The sequence below is a fragment of the Mucor velutinosus genome, assembly GCF_035048745.1.
Source record: "Mucor velutinosus strain NIH1002 chromosome Unknown tig00001545, whole genome shotgun sequence".
Lineage (NCBI taxonomy): Eukaryota > Fungi > Mucoromycota > Mucoromycetes > Mucorales > Mucoraceae > Mucor > Mucor velutinosus.
In genome coordinates, this window is record NW_027041925.1 from 314,535 (window position 1) to 334,371 (window position 19,837).

Consider the following 19,837-nt stretch of genomic DNA (forward strand, 5'->3'; position numbering starts at 1 on the left):
TTGACTGGACTTGTAAACATAGATGTGATGTGATACGATGAACATCATCTATGCTGCTACACTGTAAAAGGTGGCTTGAGGAGAAAGTGAATGTAGCCTAAGATGCATGCTTGTATGCAACACAACAGTCTTTTCTTTCCCTCAGTATGACATCTTAAGGACTTTAAATAAAAACTGGAGCTCGACTCCCCTACAAAAAAAAATGCCTCTTTAAGCTTTCTGGGAGTGCCTTTCAAGACGCATCCAATGGTGAACAATAAGGTAGATGTTTTGAATAAACTTATTGAGTAATTTACGAAAATATGAAAAGAGGTTTCTGACCAGAAAGTCAAAATTTTACATATCAAGGTCCCACAAAGATGACTTTAGAGGTTAGGTTAGATCGATAGAAACATTTTGATTCAATATTTACTATAGTAAAAGTCTTCATTATCAAGGTCAAAAACGCGATCGTTTGATTTTCAAGAATTTTCCCTTACTAGTACACATGAAAAAAATAAAGATTTTCATGGATCTGCAGTGACCCAAAAAATTTTGAGATAAAGTATCAGTAAGTAAAGCGTGGCCAAGAAGAGACGTTTGGTCCTATTCCGAGCGTCCACAGCGCTTTGTAGCATGAATTACTCTAGCTTCAAAATGGCTAAATTTAGACAGAATTTGACCTAAAAATAAGGTGTAGTAGGCTGTGTTGCTAAACAAGAAGTAAATTACAGTTCTGTTTGATGAACCAGATGTTCTGCATTTTACGGAACTTAGTTTCTAAGTAATGGATGCTTTTATTCTAATTCTGAGGCTCAAAACTTTCTTTTTGAAATGCGTGATTACAGTAACCCTAAGGAGGCTTGAGAGTCAATAATATTATGCAAATTTGAATATAACGATTTTCTCGGTTTGAATGAAATGCTCATCAGGTTAGCAGGACGCTTTTGATGGTCGTCTATAATAGAAGAGATACCATATCTAGCCGCAGAACTAGACTTGTTAAGGTCTCTTCAGAATGTTGAGCACTCATGATGATTATTAAGGTGAAATGGTTGATACCAGATACGCCAAGTCGGTCTCAGTATGATGGGGACCAACAACAAGCTTATATATCAAAATCAACCCAACAGAGATTCATGATATAATATATTCGCTATTGTAGCAAAAGTTAGGTTTGAGCGATCGTCGCGATAGTTTTTTCTTTGGTCTCCACAACAGTAAAAGGAATACTATAACAGGTGAAGTGGTGCAGACTCAGTACATAATACTACTCCCCTTAGAGAACCTTCAAAATGTCTAAAAAGCAGACGTATTTGTGTACAAGATATACAGTATAATATATCATTTGTGTAATTTCCTTTGATGCTCACTTTAGTTTTTTTTTTACCAAGATACGGGATTAATATAATTCTATTTGGAATTGTTCGACAACGTTTTTGCCTAAAGATCGTAAAATACAGAGTTTTTAAGTAAAATCATAAAGGGAGCGTATATTTGTAACTTAACCTTTTTACATAAAAGTAGATCCAACGTAGAGCTATTTAATGGTTCTTGTTTTATTCAAATACGACACGTCTTTCCTGAGATATGACAAAAAAATGTAATCTTGCAAAATCATCGATTTTTATGCAAAATTTGCCTGTGATAGCAAGGCAAAAATCTGGATAGCAATTTCTCTCGAGGTACAAAATTGGCGATATCTCGTGATAGAACCATACTAGAGCTTTGAATCAGGGCTCGTTCGATAGGTTCTTGTCTTTTCTACACTATGATGAGTATTGCAAGTGAAGCTCTGATGACAGAAACCTGGTAATCTGTCAAAAACAACCAAAAAATCGCAAAAACTATTCTATCAAAAATCAGCCTAATAACGTCGGCCAAAACACTTAAAATTGGTATCATTAGATTTTCCTTTAAATTCTACTCCAAGTTTCATTTAGCTGGAAAGCAATTTTATTTTCAGAGTCGCATGATATTAAGGCTAAACGATTTCAGAAATCCATGAATCCTCATTTTGAGTATTATGGAGGTTGGGCTATTGATAGTTTAAAATACCGCCTTTTTTTTTAGTATGTAGCTCAATTCAAACGTAAATTCGCTACCCTTGTCAAATATAACCTCTTAATTACATGTAACGGATTAATAGGTAAGGTGTTGGCGAACCTCATGGTGAAAATTGCTAATTCATATCTTGCTTTGCTGCCTTGTAGCAAGCTATCAAATTCTAGAACTTACCTTGCGGTACATTGATAACAGTGACGTCTTTTAGCCTCAACCTTTTATTAGCATTTTTTTCCTTTTTTCGTATATATATATATATACTATACTTCGCAAGCTCTCTACTCATGAAACAACGCTACCTTTGTGAATAGAATTGAAGCAAGTATAATTGACAGTTGTGCAATAGACGTAAGATACAACGCTAACGCGTTTTATACCGTGGTTATACTTGGGAAAACTCTACTAGGGGCTTATTTCTGATCTTTTGCTGTGCACTGGCTGCACACTTGGCGGTGGCTGCTTTGATGGTATATCGTTGCTTCGGTGGTTCTTCTCTAATGTTTGCTTATCCTGTGTTCTGTTGTCTTTGATGTATGCTGGTTCTCTGGTCTGTCTCTGGTCGTGATGCTGTGGTAAGAAGTGGTAAGTATCTTTTTTTTTTCTTGCGGTCGCAATGATATAAACTTCTTTGAACGTTTGTACTACTGCTTCCTTTCCCGCGATAATGCATTCATGCTGTTTGCTTTATTGCCTTTTTTTTCTTTTTTGCTGGCTGTGATATGATCAGCTCAACAAATACTTGCAATGTTGTTGCTTCGTATTTATGAACAACAAGCATGACACACTGCTATATAATTGTATTACCCTTCTTGTGATACTATGTTATATAGGTGTGGATTGTTGTTTGTGTTGTCTCTGTCGCTTCACATGAAAACAACATTGGTCTTCATGTTGTATTACAACACTTATACTGCTACTACTGTTGCTCCTGCAATTGTGCGCAATTGTGTTCTTTTACATCATCAGACTGTTATCATGCACATTGCTCATGTATATATTTTTGTTGCAATAACAAGAATATAATAACGTGAATATTCTTAATGTTTTATTCATAACGTACTATACTTCTATAGTATTATTATGTTCGCTTCTTTTATTATTATGTTTCTTTGAAGCGTACCTTTTTTTACGTTGCGTGGATGTGCCTATCGCTGAAGCTCAACAAGACTCTATCCGAGGCTAGGAAGTGGATAGGCTGCCTCCACTTGGTTATCGCTACTTACTTTAGTGATGATTGAGGGTCTCAATGCCAGTATTTAAAGCTAGGTGGTGTAAGTAAGGCATGCTCTAGCACCTGGGGGAAGTTTGATGATAGCGACGGCTATATTGCTATTATAACGGCGCTTAAAATTTTGCCTCACATCAAAACCGGGGGAAACCCTCGCAATTTTTTTTTAGGTCAGCGGAGTTTTCAAGCAATTTGATTGGCTCGGAGGATGAGGCACCGAAGGGTTACAACTAGTTGATTTCCCATTGATTTGTCATTCATAATATTTATGCGTTTGTAACAAAAGAAAGACTAGTTTAAAGCCTTCTTTATTCGAAAATAAGATAAGGTGCCATATATTTTATTAAGCATCGTATATACTGTTAAACACAAAGAATAAAAGGATTATTATTTGTAGCTTATAAAAAATGTTCAATATTATAAAAACAAGAAAAGACTTATTTGAATAAGATCAGACACAAAAACTAAAGATTTATTGATGAAGACAAGAGTTATTCTATTTATACTAACTTCTGAATGCCAAAATAGCAATTTATCTTGTACAACGCTTATCACATCTGATGAACCTCAGTATTCAGATATCTGAGATGCACTTCAATTATCATAGCTTGTCCATGTTGTTGCACAACACAGACATATCTACCCATCAAGAGTACCTTAATCTTTATAGACAGTTGTAGCCCTTCGGGCACAACAACCTTCATTACAAATTATGTCATGGAGAAATAGAATTCAGGACACATAATCCATAGAATCACCTTAATATAAATATTCAAATGGTATCAAACAATAAAATATTATTTTAGTAGGAGTAAAATCCATATCTATATAGCTCTACAGCTCATTGTCTTTGTTATTTCATTGAACTTATCAATTATAAGATCCCTTGAATCCATTGTATTTGCAGTGAAATCGGTTTTAATGGATTTCACAAAAAAAATAAAGCAAAGGTAAAATACTATAGAAATCAACTGTATTTTATTTTGTGTATAAAATGAACTGAAGATCCTGGAATTGAGTAAAAAAAAGAAGAGTATTTATACATTTGCATCTGGCTTGTAGGATTAGTGATGATAGAGAGCAATAGGTGCTGCTATTGCGATATCTGGCAAATGTTGTTGATGTTTGATTTAAAGTGGTAATCAATGCAGGAGCACTGGCCATAAGGGTCGATTTGAGTAACCTTGATGGGCTTGGGTGAGCTATCGTCATAGCATGATTTAATGTAACCTTGATGGTTTAAAGTGTGATGTTTGTTATTAAAGTATGGAATCCTTTATCTGGGATATTGTGCAACTATGGCAGCAGGGCATAGTTGTCATATTTGAATATGCTTGTTATTGATTTGATTCTTTTTGGATAAAGATACTACCATCACTTATTACGACCATCATGGGTGTGATTGAATACACTGTGATCAGGAATGATTCATTCACACGATGTGCGATATAAGCGTGTATCTTTACTTTAGTATTTTTAAATGGTTTTTTGATATACATTTGAGCGCTTTCATTAATAGATCCAAATAGCATGAATTTGAATGAGTGCTATTTGGTAAACTTTGGTTTTCAATTAAGTTGCGTTTGGGTGGCTATTTCATTACATCTGCTTTGGCTATTTATCTATATATTTACTCTATCTTCACTCTTACTACTCACACTACAATAAACCACTTTGTAACGACACACTACCCTATTTCAAATCCAACCAAATCACTAATCTAATGTCTATAGATCTTTGCCAAAAATAATAGTGGATGGTTTTAGCTACAGGCACTACATCTCACGTAAAATGCAAAAGCAAATGTCCGGCTTACCTGATTCGAACAGGTGACCTAAAGATGACAGATTCACTACAGTCTTCCGCTCTACCAACTGAGCTAAAGCCGGATGGATGCTTGAATGGCTCACTTGGTTAGAGCTTCATGCGGAAGCAGTGAGTATGCCGAGAGGTCGTGGGTTCGAATCCCACCTTCGCATCCATATTTTCCGCCTTTCTAACCTGGCATGTTACTCGGTATTTGTGCTTGCACGTTTAGGTGTGCTGCGGTGCGTCTGGCCGGTTTCTACCTTGAGTCCTGTTCGTCTCCCCCGTCTTGCGGCGCGGCCATTGCCATTCCTCCCTCTGTTTCTCCTCCTCTCTGGTGGGTTTTGATGCCGTTTACTTTATTGGTCCCCTCCCTTTAGCAGCTTCCCTCAACCTTTAATTTAAAACATGCTTTTTCCCGCCGAATCACTGTTAGTCTTGCAACATATGATCATACCGATTCCGCAGTTGACTACAATTGTAAATAAATAAAATCCAATATTAAACTGAGCTAAAGCCGGGATCTCTTTCCGTTCTTCATCACTTTTTGCCACCCTCTCCGTAAAAAGTCTCCTTAGAATCACGAAAAACGCTATTTTCCTAACAATCAGCAACTCAATCAACTCCAAAACTATACCAGTATACTTGCCTTTAGTCTCTGTCTATTGTGTTATAGTTTCAAGTTTATTGAACATCTCCATATTTTTTTGGATCCTCAACAATTTCTAAAAAATAATCAGCAATATGCCCGAGTTTCAGCACCCAACTGATATGAATCAGGTTACTGTTATCATGCAACAGTTACAACAACAACTTGCCTCACTCTCTGAACGTGTTAATCAACATGATGGTATTTTGGCTCGTCTCGATGCTTTGGAAAAGGAAAACCAAGCCTTGAAAAAAATTTTACACGACAAGGATCTGGTCATTGAAAAATTGCAAGCCACGTCACAGGATTCTGTTACAAGCACCCCCATCAAAGGGGCATCTGGATCCACCACCTCTGCTACTGCCACCACTGATTCTGGTACTATTAGCTATTCTGCTATAGCTAAGAAGGCTGCACATCGCCCTGATCCAACTAAAGCTGCTAAGAGAAAGTTGGCTGCTGGTCGTCTCTTCAAAACGTCTGCTGCTAAGGGTCCCCAAGGATATCAATATGTATATATTGGTAGATCTGGTAAGATCTTACGCTCTGAAATTCGACGCACTCTCAAGGCCATTGGGGTGGATACGTCTCGTATCCTCGACATCAACTTCCCTGCCTCTGAAGCTATTGGTATTCTCTTGCATACCCAATATGTTGCTGAATTCTTGGCTCTGCTCCGTGCAAGTGAATCGGAAATATTGGAGGATTTTGACCCGTTGAATCCTGCTAATATTGCCGACCCAAAGTACGATGCCTACTCTGAACACGATCGAATGGATCTTATTGCTGAGATGGTCAATGCTCGCAGTGTAGATGCTCTGTCCCATATCCGCCCACTTAATGTGAGTAGTGTTGGCCGTTGGTTCCTGGATCTTGGATGGATAGGTCAAGCCGAACTGGACGAGGCTGTTGCTGGTGCTATGGACCGACTAAAGGAAAAAGACCCTAAAAAGGCTGCTTTCTTGTTCAAGCGTCGCCGTGATACTTCTACTGATTCTGAAATGGAGATCTAATGTCTCTTAACAATGAATCATGGTCTGGTAATTTGAATAATGTGTCTGTCCCCCCGGTTTTTGTCTCTCTCTCTCTTTGGAATGCGAATGGTCTTCGTCAAACAACAGTTCATGATGTTATTTCTCATATTGTTGATACTCATGTTCTGTTTGTCACTGAAACTTGGCTCACTTCTGGTTCCTATCCGATTGACTGGTCTCAATACCACTTGTATGGTTCAAAAGTACCTGGTGCTTTCAACCGTGGTTCTGGTGGTATCACTGCTTTTGTCTCTCCTTCTTGCCCCTTTACGGTCTTCCAACTCCCTTCATACAATCCGCACACTCTGTCTCTCAAGGTTGGCACCCTAACGGTTCATTGTGTTTACTTTCCTCCACCCTTATCCTCTGATAAGGTGCTCTCGGCCCTCAGCTCATTACCTATGACTAGGGATACTATTCTCTGCGGTGATTTCAATGCTCGGTTGGGTCCTCTGACTGGTGATGTTATCTCCAATGCTCGTGGTAATGCTCTCAAACCTTGGTTTGACGAACATTGCTTATCTGTGCTTAATGCGTCTTTGGCTTTTGGTGTTAAGACTTACTCTTCTTTTCGGCAGCAGCAAGAATTGAGTAGTATTATCGATCTGTTTCTGACAAATATTGGTGATGTTGCTTTGGTGAACCCTCAACTGGTGGTTGAGTCTGATCTGTCTCTTGGTTCTGACCATCGATTGATGTCACTTACTTTCGAGTATGTGCCACCTCTTGATGACACTGTGGCTCCTGGTGATTCTGTTCTGGCTCCTAGGCGGCAATGGAAGCTCTCAAAATTGACGAAAGAGAGGCCTTTAGGCCTACTCCGTGAATCCTTTCGATCTTCTGTTGCTCCTCTGGTTGTTACTCTCTCTGGTTTGGTGTCTGCTCCTCCTGGTACTCGTCCCGACATTGATGCACTCAACGGTTCTTTGAACCAATGTTTGTATGAATGTTTGGATAGCTCAATAGGTGTGAAGTCTGGCCGTCCTGGCCATTGGAAGAAATACTGGACGCAAGAAATCCAAGACGCGGCTACTGAACGGGATCGTCTCTACAGTCGATGGCGGTATGCCCTTGGGTATACTAAGATTGATTGTTGGGTCTTATACAAGCAAGCTCATCGCCGTTTTCGCTCTTTGGTACAGTCTGCTAAGCGCAAGTCCTGGCATAAGTTCTGTGGTGCTCTGGAAAGAGACTTCTCAAAAGCTACTGCTGCTATAAAACGCATCAAGCGCAATAAAGAGTCTTCACCTACGTACAGTCACCCAGATGGTCCTGCTGCTTCTGTTGCTACTATGGGCTCTCATTTGGCTACGGTCTACGAAGGTGCTCTGTTAAATACTGCTTCTCGTCCTGCTCCTGTCACTCCTATGGTTTCTGACTTGCCTTTCTGTCTCCCTGCGGACATGTCTTTGTTTGATACTGATACCTTGGTACTGTGTATTAAACGTCTGCCGACTCACAAAGCTCCTGGTCCTGACCATATCAAGGCTGAGATGTTAAAAGCTCTGACCTCAGAAATTGCCCCAGTGCTCTCTCTGCTGTTTCACCTCTGCTATCAATGGTCTTATACTCCTGGTTTATGGCGCCAAGCTCAGGTGTTTCCGATTTTCAAGAAGGGTGATGCTTCCGATCCTGGTAATTATCGACCAATTTCGCTCACTTCGGTGGTGCGTAAGTTGTTTGAGTTCTGTCTCATGCCGGCTCTGGATGAACACTCCCCTGCTCTGGATATTGCTCAAGGTGGCTTCCGTCCTCAACGTAGTCCTCTGGATCAAGCCCTCTGCTTGCATGACTTGATGCATGATTACTTTCTGACTCACCGTCGCTATCCTGTGGTGGCTTTCTTGGATATCAAGTCAGCTTATGATACTGTCGATCGTAGGGTTATATGGCAAGCCCTGGCTGGTTCTACACTTCCTCGTCCTGTTCTGGGTCTTCTGATGAACATGTTTGACGATGTCTCAGTCTCAGTCTTGATTGCTAATCATACTTCTGCTGCTTTCTCTCCTGTTACTGGTGTACTTCAAGGCTCAGTACTCAGTCCTCATTTGTATTCGTTGTATATCAACTCCTTACCGAATCTTTTGCGTTCTGTTGATACTGGTGCTACGATGGTCAGTCCTCCTGGTGCTAGTCGTCCTATTGCCATCAATAGCTTGCTCTTTGCCGATGATGTTGCTATCTTTGGGTCTTTGTCTGGTGTCCAGTCTATGTTGGATCTTGCTGCTGAACACTCTGTCTGTCTTGGTTATAGGTGGAAGCCATCTAAATGTGCTGTGCTCGGTTCTCCTGCTGCCCTCTCTGATGCTCGTCTTACTCTCTACAATGAGCCGCTGCCGGTGGTAGATGAGTTTGTGTACCTTGGTATGCCATTTCGATATAAAGGGCTACATGCTCCTAGTATCTTGTCTCTGCGGTCCGCTGGTGCTGTCAAGGTTATGGCTTTGCTGAACTCTGTTGGTGTCAACCGTAATGGTTTCTCTCTGCTGCTCTGTTCTCGTCTGTACAAGGCTTTCGTTAGACCCAAGATTGAGTATGGCCTAGCTATATCTCATCTTGACTATCGTACCTTTGAGGCTCTTGACAAGCTCCAAAACCGGCTGGTTGGTATGTTCGTGGGTGGTTCCTGGTTCAACGTTGCTAAGCACATTACCTGTCTCCCTTCAATGAAGCATCGGTATAATGTCTTGGCAACTAGGTATGCTCTTCGTTCTGCTACTCTACCTGAGGATAGTCTTGTGGTGGTTCTTCGTGGTGCTCTGTCGTACACTCGACTGGATCGGTACATCTGTGAAAACAGTTTGTATAGATCTCTGCCTGACCCTGTCCCTTCATTTGCTGGTCTCAAGGCTCACTTCTCTGACTTCTGGCAAGATCAGGTTGACCAACAACTGGCTGCTGCTACTACTACTGGTAAACATGTTCTGCTTCGTGCGTGCCGTCCTTCTGTCTCTCGCCCTGATCCCATACTCTACTTACCTATTGGTCGATCTGCTCGTAGTCGTTTGGTTCGTTGGCGTCTTGGTCGTTTTGCAAACATGCGTGAGGAATGTCCCTGCATGGATGGATCTTTCATCTCTCGAAATCACTTCCCTCAATGTCGTGCTTTGGATCGTGATCTGTGGGATGCTCTGCCTGCTGCTCCTCCTGGTGTACATGCCATTGACAATGCCCTGAACATGCTGCCTATAAGTGGTTCTGCTGGTCCTCCAGTATACTGGTCTGCGTTACTATCTTTGCTTCATGCAATCGACTGTCTGGTCCACCCTTTGGCTACTATCGCCCCTGATCCTGATCCCGGATCATTGTGGTTCTATCCTCCCTCTCATGGCTAACTGAGATGAACGTTTGGCCGATTGTTTTCTTTGTGCGGTGCCTCGGTGGTAAGTCAAATCAAAGTTCCCATCCGTTGGTTCATCCCTCAAGATCAATCGTGCCACTACAAGTAGTCTTCTGCTCTTTTACTGCCATCTCAAACTTTTTTCCTCATCTTTTCCGTTGTCTCTGTTGAGGTTTTCTTTCTTTAGTCTATATAGTTACTAGTTTTATGGCATATGCTCATACCGAGTGCCCAATTATAAAACATTGTATATAAATAAAAACAATCTTTAAACTGAGCTAAAGCCGGCAATTGATATTTTGCCGTGTCTAAATGTAGACATAACCCAGATTTGAAGAAAGCAACTAAAAGGCGCCAGCGTATACTCGAAGGTTCTGAAAACTGATAGCAGGCATTGATCTGATTATCAGTTGCTATATCAAGTACTATATCTACTCGAAAGTTCCATTGATCAAGTAATTATCGATCGTAGAAATAGTATAAATATAAGCTGTAAATGCATTCAATAAACAGCATCTTCGAACATAATCTCAATCTATCAGTTACACTTTAAGTTATTTGTTAATAAATCCTACCATTGGATCTATCTATCAAGAAGACAATTTGTTACGATGGTAAAAAGATTTTGTGGTGGTGCTGATTTCAAGAAGCGGTATCTGAACTCTGAGCCTATTAGAGTGCTGTTCCTGAACTGGTGTTCAAATCGATTATTCTTACATTTTTTTATTTTGACATATATACTTGAATCTATACAACACATTTGAAATAAATCGAACTTTCTTACGTTTAAATCTTTTGGGTACATAACTTTATATATACATTTAATCGCTGAGATACTGTCTATATCAAGGTTATTGCAACACATCAGCAACTTAAACAGCTTTAATTACTTGGTTTTGTCTCGGGATCAACTATTACTGCAAGATCTTCTACACATTTCGCTACACATTTCACAAAACCAGCACCGCAGAGTATCATATTATTGCCTTTTTGTAGGTAAATTATAAAGAATTTTATAAAGTTTTGGAAGTATCATGTGATGTGCCGATTCTCACCTCTTATGTATTTGATTGCTTTGCAGTTATGATCCTTCAAGTAAACACTGTAAACTGGTCCCAAATAGAAACAGAAAATTGTTGTGGCCCTGTGAACATGATTTCATCCTTTCATTTATCTTGATGATGCTAAAAAACCAAACTTATTATGCCATCAAAAGCATCAACATCATCATCATGCATCCGAAACAATGTTGAATGAAGGTGTATATCCAACTCCCTACTATTGCAATTGATCTATTCAAATTCAAACCGAGAAGAAGAGGTGAATTTGAATAAACCACTTCCTTCATTTCTTTTTGTGGTTAAATTACCCTTATAAAGTATGAAAAGACCGCAAAGCAACGAATGATGCTCAGCAAAGTGTTTTCCATTTATCCTGTTTGCAAATTGAAAGTCTGCGTGCTGCCAAGAAAATTATGCAAATAAGGCAAAGAATTCCATCCTCAATTTGCTATTTTCAAACAGCAAAAAAAATACTCCCTCTAAGAATGTCAAGACGTTGGCATATACCATTATACTAAGAGAAAGTTTTCGTAATACAGTGCTTCCGGTACCAATTGGTCACTTTTTTGAAAATTTGGTTGCCCAAAAATACTAAAAATAGAGCTTCAATTGGTCACTTTTTTGACTCTCAATTGGTTGCTTTTTCGAATCTCAATCGGCCACTTATTTGAACTTCATTTGGTTAATTTTTTGAACATCATTTGGTTATCTCGCCTTTACTTCAGACTTGAAATGGCATCTGATTTGAGATTCTATAACGAAGATGGCCAAGGACACATCTACGATGAAGATGGAAGAGAGACTATGGCGGTTGATGAGATTCCTTCATTTCGCCTTACAAAGCTGAAGACCCTTCAAAAGTTCATAAAACATATAGAGGTTGATATGTCTGGTCTTTCCGAAGGCCATGACACCACCATGAAGGATGCACCAGAGAAGAAAGATAGAGCTACGGAGTATACGAAATATACTCCTTATCAACGAGAGGCTTACATACATTGCGCTGTCGAGAAAGGCTTGACTCATGATGAATCTTGCAGACTTGCAAATATCAACAAGTACACAGCTCGAAAATGGAGGGCTGAATACTAGTCTAACCCTGATGCTGTTGTTCCTGAAAAGAAGACAAACAAGACAGGAAAGCAGCGTATATCGCAGCTAAACGAGCAACATAAAGACATCTTGATACGCTTCTATTACGAAAAGCCTATAGCAACTATTCAGGATGGCGTGGAGGCACTCACCAATAGCTTTGAAGGATTGACAATCAAGAAGACGCGAGTTGCTGAATTCATGAAGAATGAATGTAACCTTAGCTTGAAGAGTATCGCTCGCCATCCAGTTCAACGGAACAGTACCAAGACTGTCGAGGCTAGGGCAGCTTGGGTTGCTGAATGGGTTGCAAAGGGAATCGACTACCACAACAATTGTATATTTGTTGATGAATCTGGCTTCAACGTCAACATGACTCGAGGCAGAGCCTGGTCAAAGAAAGGAGAGCCAGCTATTGAAGAAACGCCATCTACAAAAGCAGTATCAAAGACTGCTCTCGGCGCTGTATCGTCTGCTAGCGTTGTCAATGTAAGTATCAGAGAAGCTGGCAATGTGAAGAGGAGAAAAGTAGCTGGTGCTACGAAAAGAAAGGCTCCAGAAGATCGGCTCAACTTGCCCAAGGGTACTACTGGCAACCATTTCATGCAGTTTGTTGTGGATACGATGGATATTATGGATCAGTTTCCAGAAATGAGGGGCCATCACATTGTCATGGATAACGCTCCCATCCACGTCCATAACATCGTTGATCCCATTATAATCCGTCGTGGATATATACCTGTGTATCTTCCGCCTTACTCACCCGAACTAAATCCAATTGAGCAATTTTGGAAGGATCTTAAGGACTATGTTAAGAGAGATAAACTTAAAGATAATGAGACTCTTACTTCGCGAATGATGGATGCTTGTGAGAAGGTACCGCTTCAGAACATACGAAACTACATTCAGCATTCCATAAATACTTTTCCCAAGTGTTTGAATAAAGAGCCTATCTAAGAAGGAGCAGCGTCTCTATTGTATAACCAAATGATGTTCAAAATATTAACTAAATGAAGTCCAAATAAGCGGCCGATTGAGATTCGAAAAAGCAACCAATTGAGAGTCAAAAAAGTGACCAATTGGTACCGGAAGCACCGTACGATGTAACAATGCCACTATTTTTCAGTGTTCAGAAAAAGACATAATGAGGATGGAGATAAACCTATATTGCTGCGCAATTCTCTAGGTTTGTGCAACAGCTTGGTAATTCAATCGACGGTTCTATGTGACCTAAAATCTATATGGTGGTTTGCCTCAAACTTTCGGATTTACTTTTTGTTCTGTGATTAACATTTTTTTTTTTTTTTTTTTACACAAGCCAGAGAATCACTACAACATGTACCCTTATGGAGGACAAGTAAGCAAGCTCATATGCTCAACTTATTTTTACTGATACTACATACCTCATCTAGCAGCAAGGGGCGCCTTTTTACCAAGGTAACCCTTACCAATCTCCAGCAATGCAGCAGCAGCAGCAACAACAGCAACCATACCACCAGAATCCTTATCATCGACAATCTACAATACCTAATTTCAATACCCCACAATATCAGCCGCCGCAAACTTTACATCAAACCAATTTCAATCATACACCACTTCAAAGAAGCAATACCTTTAGTAAGTCAAATGCAATCGGTGGATGTGATTAAAGGATGTTGTTAATGGGATGTATTTGAATGCCTTTTAGCTCCAATGGTGGATAGGAGGGAGCAATATTTATGGGACATTTTTCAAAGGGTGGACACTGACAGATCAGGGTCTATCTCTGTACATGAATTACAGACAGCATTAGTAAACGGCGATTGGAGTCCTTTCAACATTGAAACAGTGCGCATGATGGTCAGCATTTTTGATACAGGTATAGAATGTGAAAATGATTCAAGATTGGGAGTGGCAAACTTATCTTATCTGTACCAGACAATAATGGAACTATTGATTTTCGAGAATTCAGAGGTTTATGGAAATATGTAGAGGACTGGAGTCATTGCTTCAAGAAATTCGATCAAGATAACTCTGGAAGCATTGATTGTTACGAGATGAGCCATGCGCTTCGAACATTTGGATATAATGTTAGTGATAGGTTTATTCAGATACTGATTCAAACATTTGACAAATATGGTTTGTATTTCGAGCGATGTCGTATCGTATTAGATTGGCGCCTGACAGTGTTCTGCTGACCATAGGAAATGGAGATATCACATTCGACTGTTTCGTCCAAGCATGCGTTACTTTATCCACATTGACAAAATCGTTCAGAGCAAGAGATTATGAAGGCAGAGGATCCATTCAAATCAATTATGAAGATGTAAGTTGCTATTCAGTTAGAGAGACAATGTGCGATAGCATTGACACTTCCAACACCAAAGTTCTTGACCTTGGTCATTAGTAGTCGACCTGATATGAAGGGAAGTTAAGGCGGATTGTAATATGTAAATGTGTATTATAGCAGTGAATAAATATAAATCCATCAACACTCATGAGAAAGATGATCTTGTATTACATGAATGGGATATTGTTGTTGTTGTTGTTGTTGTTGTTGTTGTTGCTTGATATGATCAGCCGGTCTGTTGCATTTGGTTTACAATGGCACAAGTTACTGAATCAAATGGCGATGGCATCTTCTACTCGATAATAGTAGTTTCAAAATGTTGTAAAGATCGTTTGTTAAACAAAATTGCAAGGCATAACGGATGGCACGGGGAACGCCTTTACCCTCATCAATAAGTGGCACCATCTTTGTAGTCCTCATTTCTTCTGATTTATCAGTCTAGTTCCAGAAAAGGCTCTAACCGATGGTTTTCGTATAGTTACATTATCGAGAAACAACAATACAATTGTCTGTCATGATCTATAATAGCAGCAAAGTGTACGATGCGGCCGCTCATTATGAGTAATTGTACGACAGTTAATGGAGAGATACAAATAAGTTACACCTGGCTTTGCTTTCGTGCGCCATATGGAACCTATTACCAAGCAGAGATTACCAAGACGCCTTTCCATTATTACTGCTATTGTTTTGATTAAAATAGACATTCAGAAGAGTTGCCTCATTTCTTTTCTTCTTCTTTATAGCTATATTCAACGAGAGCCAAATGGACAGACATTGCAGTACAGGAAGAAAACCTAACAGCCAAAAGAGGAAACTCGATGAAAAGATCAAGACCCATTTTAACGTATTCCGTGTGAATATGAACAAAAGATCAATGCAGGAAGGCAGTGGTAGCAGTGATGGCTTACAGACTATGAATGACCTCCATAGCCAGCCTATGGACATGCATATACCTATACAGGAAGTGAATCACCATCAGCAACAGCAACACCATCATCAGCATTTACAGCACCCTCTATCGACTTTTGACAACTGTGATGATTTGTTGGCCTGGGCTCAAGAGCTACCTCCTGCCGCTTTCGTTGATCTGATAGACACATCCAATCTTGCCATGGCGCTCGGTCAGATCAGCCCAAGCTTTTATCATCCAGTCACTATCCCGCTTCCAAGCAATATGCATCAGCCTACTGCCAATACCAACAATGACCACGCAATGAAATTTACAAATAGCTTTAGCAACCACAACTCATCAATACCTTTACACCACTCTCATTATTCTTACCCATCCATCTTCAATTATGAGCAGACTACGAATGATGCAGCATTTGGTTCATTCTCTTCCAGCTCCACAAGCACAACCAATTCCTTTGATCATTTAAATGCCATGTCAAACCAACTGGATACCTCTCAACTGACTCATGCTCATTGCAACAGCATACCATCAAGACCCAACCCTCCCATTTTCAAAAATGGACCTTCCTATCTGCGAGCCAGCGAGGACTTTATACTGTTCTTTCATGCTATCGATGCTGATGACTCTGGATTGATCACCTTTGACGAATTGAAGCAATATCTACGAAACAAGGATGCGAACAATACACATTTCAATGATGAGGCAGTGATGACACTTATAGAAATGTTTGATACTAGTGAGTATGAGAACGAGCCAGAGAAAACAGTACGTAATATTCTTATAATCATTTCTGTCTCTCAAGATAAAGACAAGGCTATAGATAAAAGAGAATTCCCGGATATGCTAGCATTCATAAAGAATTGGGAGAGATGCTTTTTATTCTTAGATGAAGATAAGTCTGGCACAATTGACTACCAGGAAATGCATTACGCGATTCAATCTTTAGGATTTGCTGATTTGAGCCATAAGTTGATCTTGCGTTTGTTGCAGAAGTTTGATCGTTTTGGCAGTGGTTTGATTGACTTGGACAATTTCATCTTGGCCTGTGTCACTTTGTGTCGCTGCAAAGAAATTTATGAAATAATGTGCATTAAATTTGGATCCACCAGCCTGCCTATAAATCTTGAGCAAGTAAGTAAAAGCAATGGTGATGCCAAACTATATGTGTATTTAACATGTAGTGTCTGATCTAGTTTATCATATCTGTTATTTGGCCTACACCTCTTTAAACATCTTTTTGAATAAAAACAACATTTTTCATCTAAAAGGTAGTGTGAAAATTTAGAGTATGGGTTTCCTCAAGTCCGCAGCATCTGATTGTGTTAGTTCAAGTGCACCTGCCATTTTAGCTATCTCGAGCGGCGAAGGTACCAGCAGCAGCCCTTCGTTATTTTATCTCGGCGGCTAAGAAACCAGCGTATTTCTTTTTCCTTTTCTTCCTTTTTTTTCTAGTAAGCGAATAACTAAACATGTCTTATAATCAACAACAATACGGAGGATATCAAGGTGGTTACGGCCAACAAGGTGGCTACGGCCAACAACAACAAGGTGGTTATGGCCAACAGGGTGGATACCAAAGACCCCCTCCTCCTCAAACTCCACAACAGCAACAACAATATGGTGCTTACAACAACAGACCTCAACAAGCATACCCTCCTCCACAAAACTATGGTAAGAGATGAGAAACACAACCTTTTTTTGTTGATGGCTGTATTAAATTTCGTTCTGGTCATTAGGAAGACCTGGTCCTCCTGCTGGACCCCCTCCAGGAGCTGATCCACAGCTCTGGAATTGGTTTACTGCTGTAGACACCGATCATTCGGGTCAGCTTTCTGTTGATGAGCTTCAACGTGCTCTCGTTAATGGCGACTGGAGCCCTTTCAATATCGAGACTGTGCGTACAATGGTAAACATGTTTGATAAAGGTAATTTTTATTAGCACAGAAGAGAGGCGGATAAAAGGATAAAAGTTCTCATGAGCGATTTAAACAAACAGATAACAGCGGCACTATTGACTTTAATGAATTCGCTGGATTGTGGAAGTACATTGAAGACTGGAAGAGATGCTTCCAGACTTTTGATGCTGATAACTCTGGAAATATTGATCATGTCGAGATGGGCAATGCATTAAAAACCTTTGGTTACAACTTGTCAGACCAATTTATTCGTGTTTTGGTTCAGAAGTTTGATAAATATGGTATGTGAATGCAACAAACGAGTGTATAGCAATATCAAATAACTTACACTCATAGGACATTTCGCAGGCAAAGGAAACATCACATTTGACAATTTTGTTCAGTCGTGCGTTACAGTAAAGACACTTACGGATTCGTTCAGACACTTTGACACGGACAATGATGGTTGGATTCAAATCAATTATGAACAGGTAAATGCTGCATTTTATGTTGCTGGGGGAGAAGGTATGGCGCTAACACTTTGATAGTTCTTGGAATTGGTCATTCGTCAACGTTCTTGAGTAATTTCTCAATAAAATCTATGTATATATGATACCTATACTTTACATATTCAATATACATAAATACTATAGTAGTCTCCTATGTATTCAATAAACCTCTCTTGAAAACCCAAATATCGTATTACACAGTGCTTTTAGCACTCATATGGCTGTGCAAATTGTATCACCCCAAGTCTTGTTGAACAAATCGAAATGTATGTGACCCATTCAAATCAACCACAAAATGCAACAAATGACGAAAAGACTAAGCGTCTAAAATTAAATCGAGATGTTGTTCCTTTTTGATGATTTGTGGTTGACGACATCAAAATCTTGGTATTTTTATCGCATCGCCAAGCAAATCAAGCTGTATGCGACAAATCCCAATGCATTGGTGGTCATTACATAATAGATCACGAATGTTGAATGGAAAGATGTTCATCCGGCGTCGATGTGACATGAATTGTGACTGATTGATCCAAGAAAAATTTTCATTTCTTACGAAAAACTATAAATAGAGAACGAAAGTTGGCAATTAATGTGCTTCTTTAATCAAAAAATTAAGTATGCAGCCACGATGGAACGTTTTGTCATTTATTTGGCCTCGGCGTTTCATTGCCAGGAATCTTTCGATTTCATCGCATTCAAGAAAGATTGTCTTCTTGCCCTCTGGGCAGAAATGGGGTTTCTTTGTCATTCATTTGATATGTGGAATTCCATGCCGACGGATGACAACATTTTATGTTTAAAAAGTAAATGAAAAAATTGCATTAGTACTTTGAATGTAGAATTCCTATTTGAATCATAGATTTTGTTACCGATAGAGCTTTAAGTATTTCCGACTTGAATGCGTGATCCTATGGTTGTTGCATTTTGAATGATAAGCCATCACCGCAAAGATTTGATATTTTAATTGTAGAGCCTCTTTGCATTACTATCATACATTAGTTTGGAGTTAGTATTCACCCATTTACTGTTAACCATGTAGCAGTAGTGCGCCTTCCCTCGGTAGATTGCTTCCAAGAAATTGAATGCTATTCCCTTCGGAAGGGGTTTCATCATCCCAGGTGTGATTTTATAATATTACAACTGCTAGGCATTTGCAAAGACTCGCATAGAGAACCAAAACTCATATCTCTCTCAACGGTGTTAAGCCAGGCTAACTGACATTACAAGATACAGAATGCACCATAGCATTGCCTTCTTGATAAGAGTGGCGTTGATTTTGCCTGCATGTCTGCATGCCTGCCTGCCATCTTCGCTGCCAAAATAAATTAAATTATCGCTTTACTTTCTGTCGTGATTTGCTGATTTTGGTCAATTTTTGATTCAGTTTAGACTATTTTGTCAGAATCGACTATGTATATTGTGCAAATTTTCCTATACTCCCTTAAGCTTTTTGAGTGTACTTTTCAAGGCGCATCTAATGATATTAATACCAAGAGATGTTTAGAATAAGCTTATCGAGCAAATAATGAAAATATGAAATGACGTTTTTTTGCCAAAATCTCGATAATTGACATATAAAAGTCTCGCAAACAAAGTTTCAGGGGCTGCTTTGGATCGAGAGCAACATTTTGATTCAATATATGCTGTAGTAAAAGTCTTCATTTTTGGGGGTCAAAAACGCGATCGTTTACTTTTTGGCAAAATCCATGAGGTATCCCTCATGCTTTTTTGGTCAAATTTTGGCAATCTCAAAAAAGTTGAGCAAAGGTGTTATAAAGTAATTATTAGATAAGAACAGCTGTGTGGCGCTACTCCTGCGGCCCAAAACTGCTCCTGGCGCGAGAAATCGTTGCTCAAGCCCATTCAAATTTCGCTGTGTTTTGCATTAAAACAGATGCAGAGGATCGCAAGAGAGCCATATATACAGTTAAAGGTTGT

The 19,837-nt window shown here is 39.5% G+C and overlaps 7 protein-coding genes and 1 non-coding gene across 8 annotated transcripts; 7 read left to right on the forward strand and 1 right to left on the reverse strand.

Annotated features, from left to right (window-relative positions):
• Positions 1-5,077: 5,077 nt before the first annotated feature.
• ATC70_006260 lies at positions 5,078-5,160 on the reverse strand. Its single transcript has one exon. It is a non-coding gene; the product is annotated as a tRNA-Tyr (tRNA).
• A 661-nt stretch (positions 5,161-5,821) lies between these two features.
• ATC70_006261 (uncharacterized protein) lies at positions 5,822-6,739 on the forward strand (the record flags this gene model as incomplete). Its single annotated transcript, XM_064825538.1, has 1 exon — positions 5,822-6,739. One exon carries the CDS (start codon positions 5,822-5,824, stop codon positions 6,737-6,739), a length of 918 nt encoding a protein of 305 aa, XP_064676756.1.
• A 422-nt stretch (positions 6,740-7,161) lies between these two features.
• On the forward strand, positions 7,162-10,095 carry ATC70_006262 (uncharacterized protein; the record flags this gene model as incomplete). The annotated part of the gene is made up of 1 exon (XM_064825539.1): positions 7,162-10,095. The coding sequence occupies one exon, from the start codon at positions 7,162-7,164 to the stop codon at positions 10,093-10,095; it is 2,934 nt and encodes a 977-aa protein (XP_064676757.1).
• Positions 10,096-11,893: 1,798 nt separating this feature from the next.
• On the forward strand, positions 11,894-13,210 carry SGS1 (ATP-dependent DNA helicase sgs1; the record flags this gene model as incomplete). The annotated part of the gene is made up of 2 exons (XM_064825540.1): positions 11,894-12,166; positions 12,254-13,210. 2 exons carry the CDS (start codon positions 11,894-11,896, stop codon positions 13,208-13,210), a joined length of 1,230 nt encoding a protein of 409 aa, XP_064676758.1.
• Positions 13,211-13,589: 379 nt separating this feature from the next.
• On the forward strand, positions 13,590-13,902 carry ATC70_006264 (uncharacterized protein; the record flags this gene model as incomplete). The annotated part of the gene is made up of 2 exons (XM_064825541.1): positions 13,590-13,610; positions 13,666-13,902. 2 exons carry the CDS (start codon positions 13,590-13,592, stop codon positions 13,900-13,902), a joined length of 258 nt encoding a protein of 85 aa, XP_064676759.1.
• Positions 13,903-13,945: 43 nt separating this feature from the next.
• ATC70_006265 (uncharacterized protein) lies at positions 13,946-14,667 on the forward strand (the record flags this gene model as incomplete). The annotated part of the gene is made up of 4 exons (XM_064825542.1): positions 13,946-14,111; positions 14,171-14,371; positions 14,437-14,558; positions 14,620-14,667. 4 exons carry the CDS (start codon positions 13,946-13,948, stop codon positions 14,665-14,667), a joined length of 537 nt encoding a protein of 178 aa, XP_064676760.1.
• Positions 14,668-15,345: 678 nt separating this feature from the next.
• ATC70_006266 (uncharacterized protein) lies at positions 15,346-16,724 on the forward strand (the record flags this gene model as incomplete). Its single annotated transcript, XM_064825543.1, has 3 exons — positions 15,346-16,231; positions 16,298-16,626; positions 16,689-16,724. The coding sequence occupies 3 exons, from the start codon at positions 15,346-15,348 to the stop codon at positions 16,722-16,724; spliced, it is 1,251 nt and encodes a 416-aa protein (XP_064676761.1).
• A 240-nt stretch (positions 16,725-16,964) lies between these two features.
• ATG15_2 (putative lipase atg15) lies at positions 16,965-17,971 on the forward strand (the record flags this gene model as incomplete). The annotated part of the gene is made up of 5 exons (XM_064825544.1): positions 16,965-17,166; positions 17,232-17,420; positions 17,492-17,692; positions 17,760-17,881; positions 17,939-17,971. 5 exons carry the CDS (start codon positions 16,965-16,967, stop codon positions 17,969-17,971), a joined length of 747 nt encoding a protein of 248 aa, XP_064676762.1.
• Positions 17,972-19,837: the final 1,866 nt, after the last annotated feature.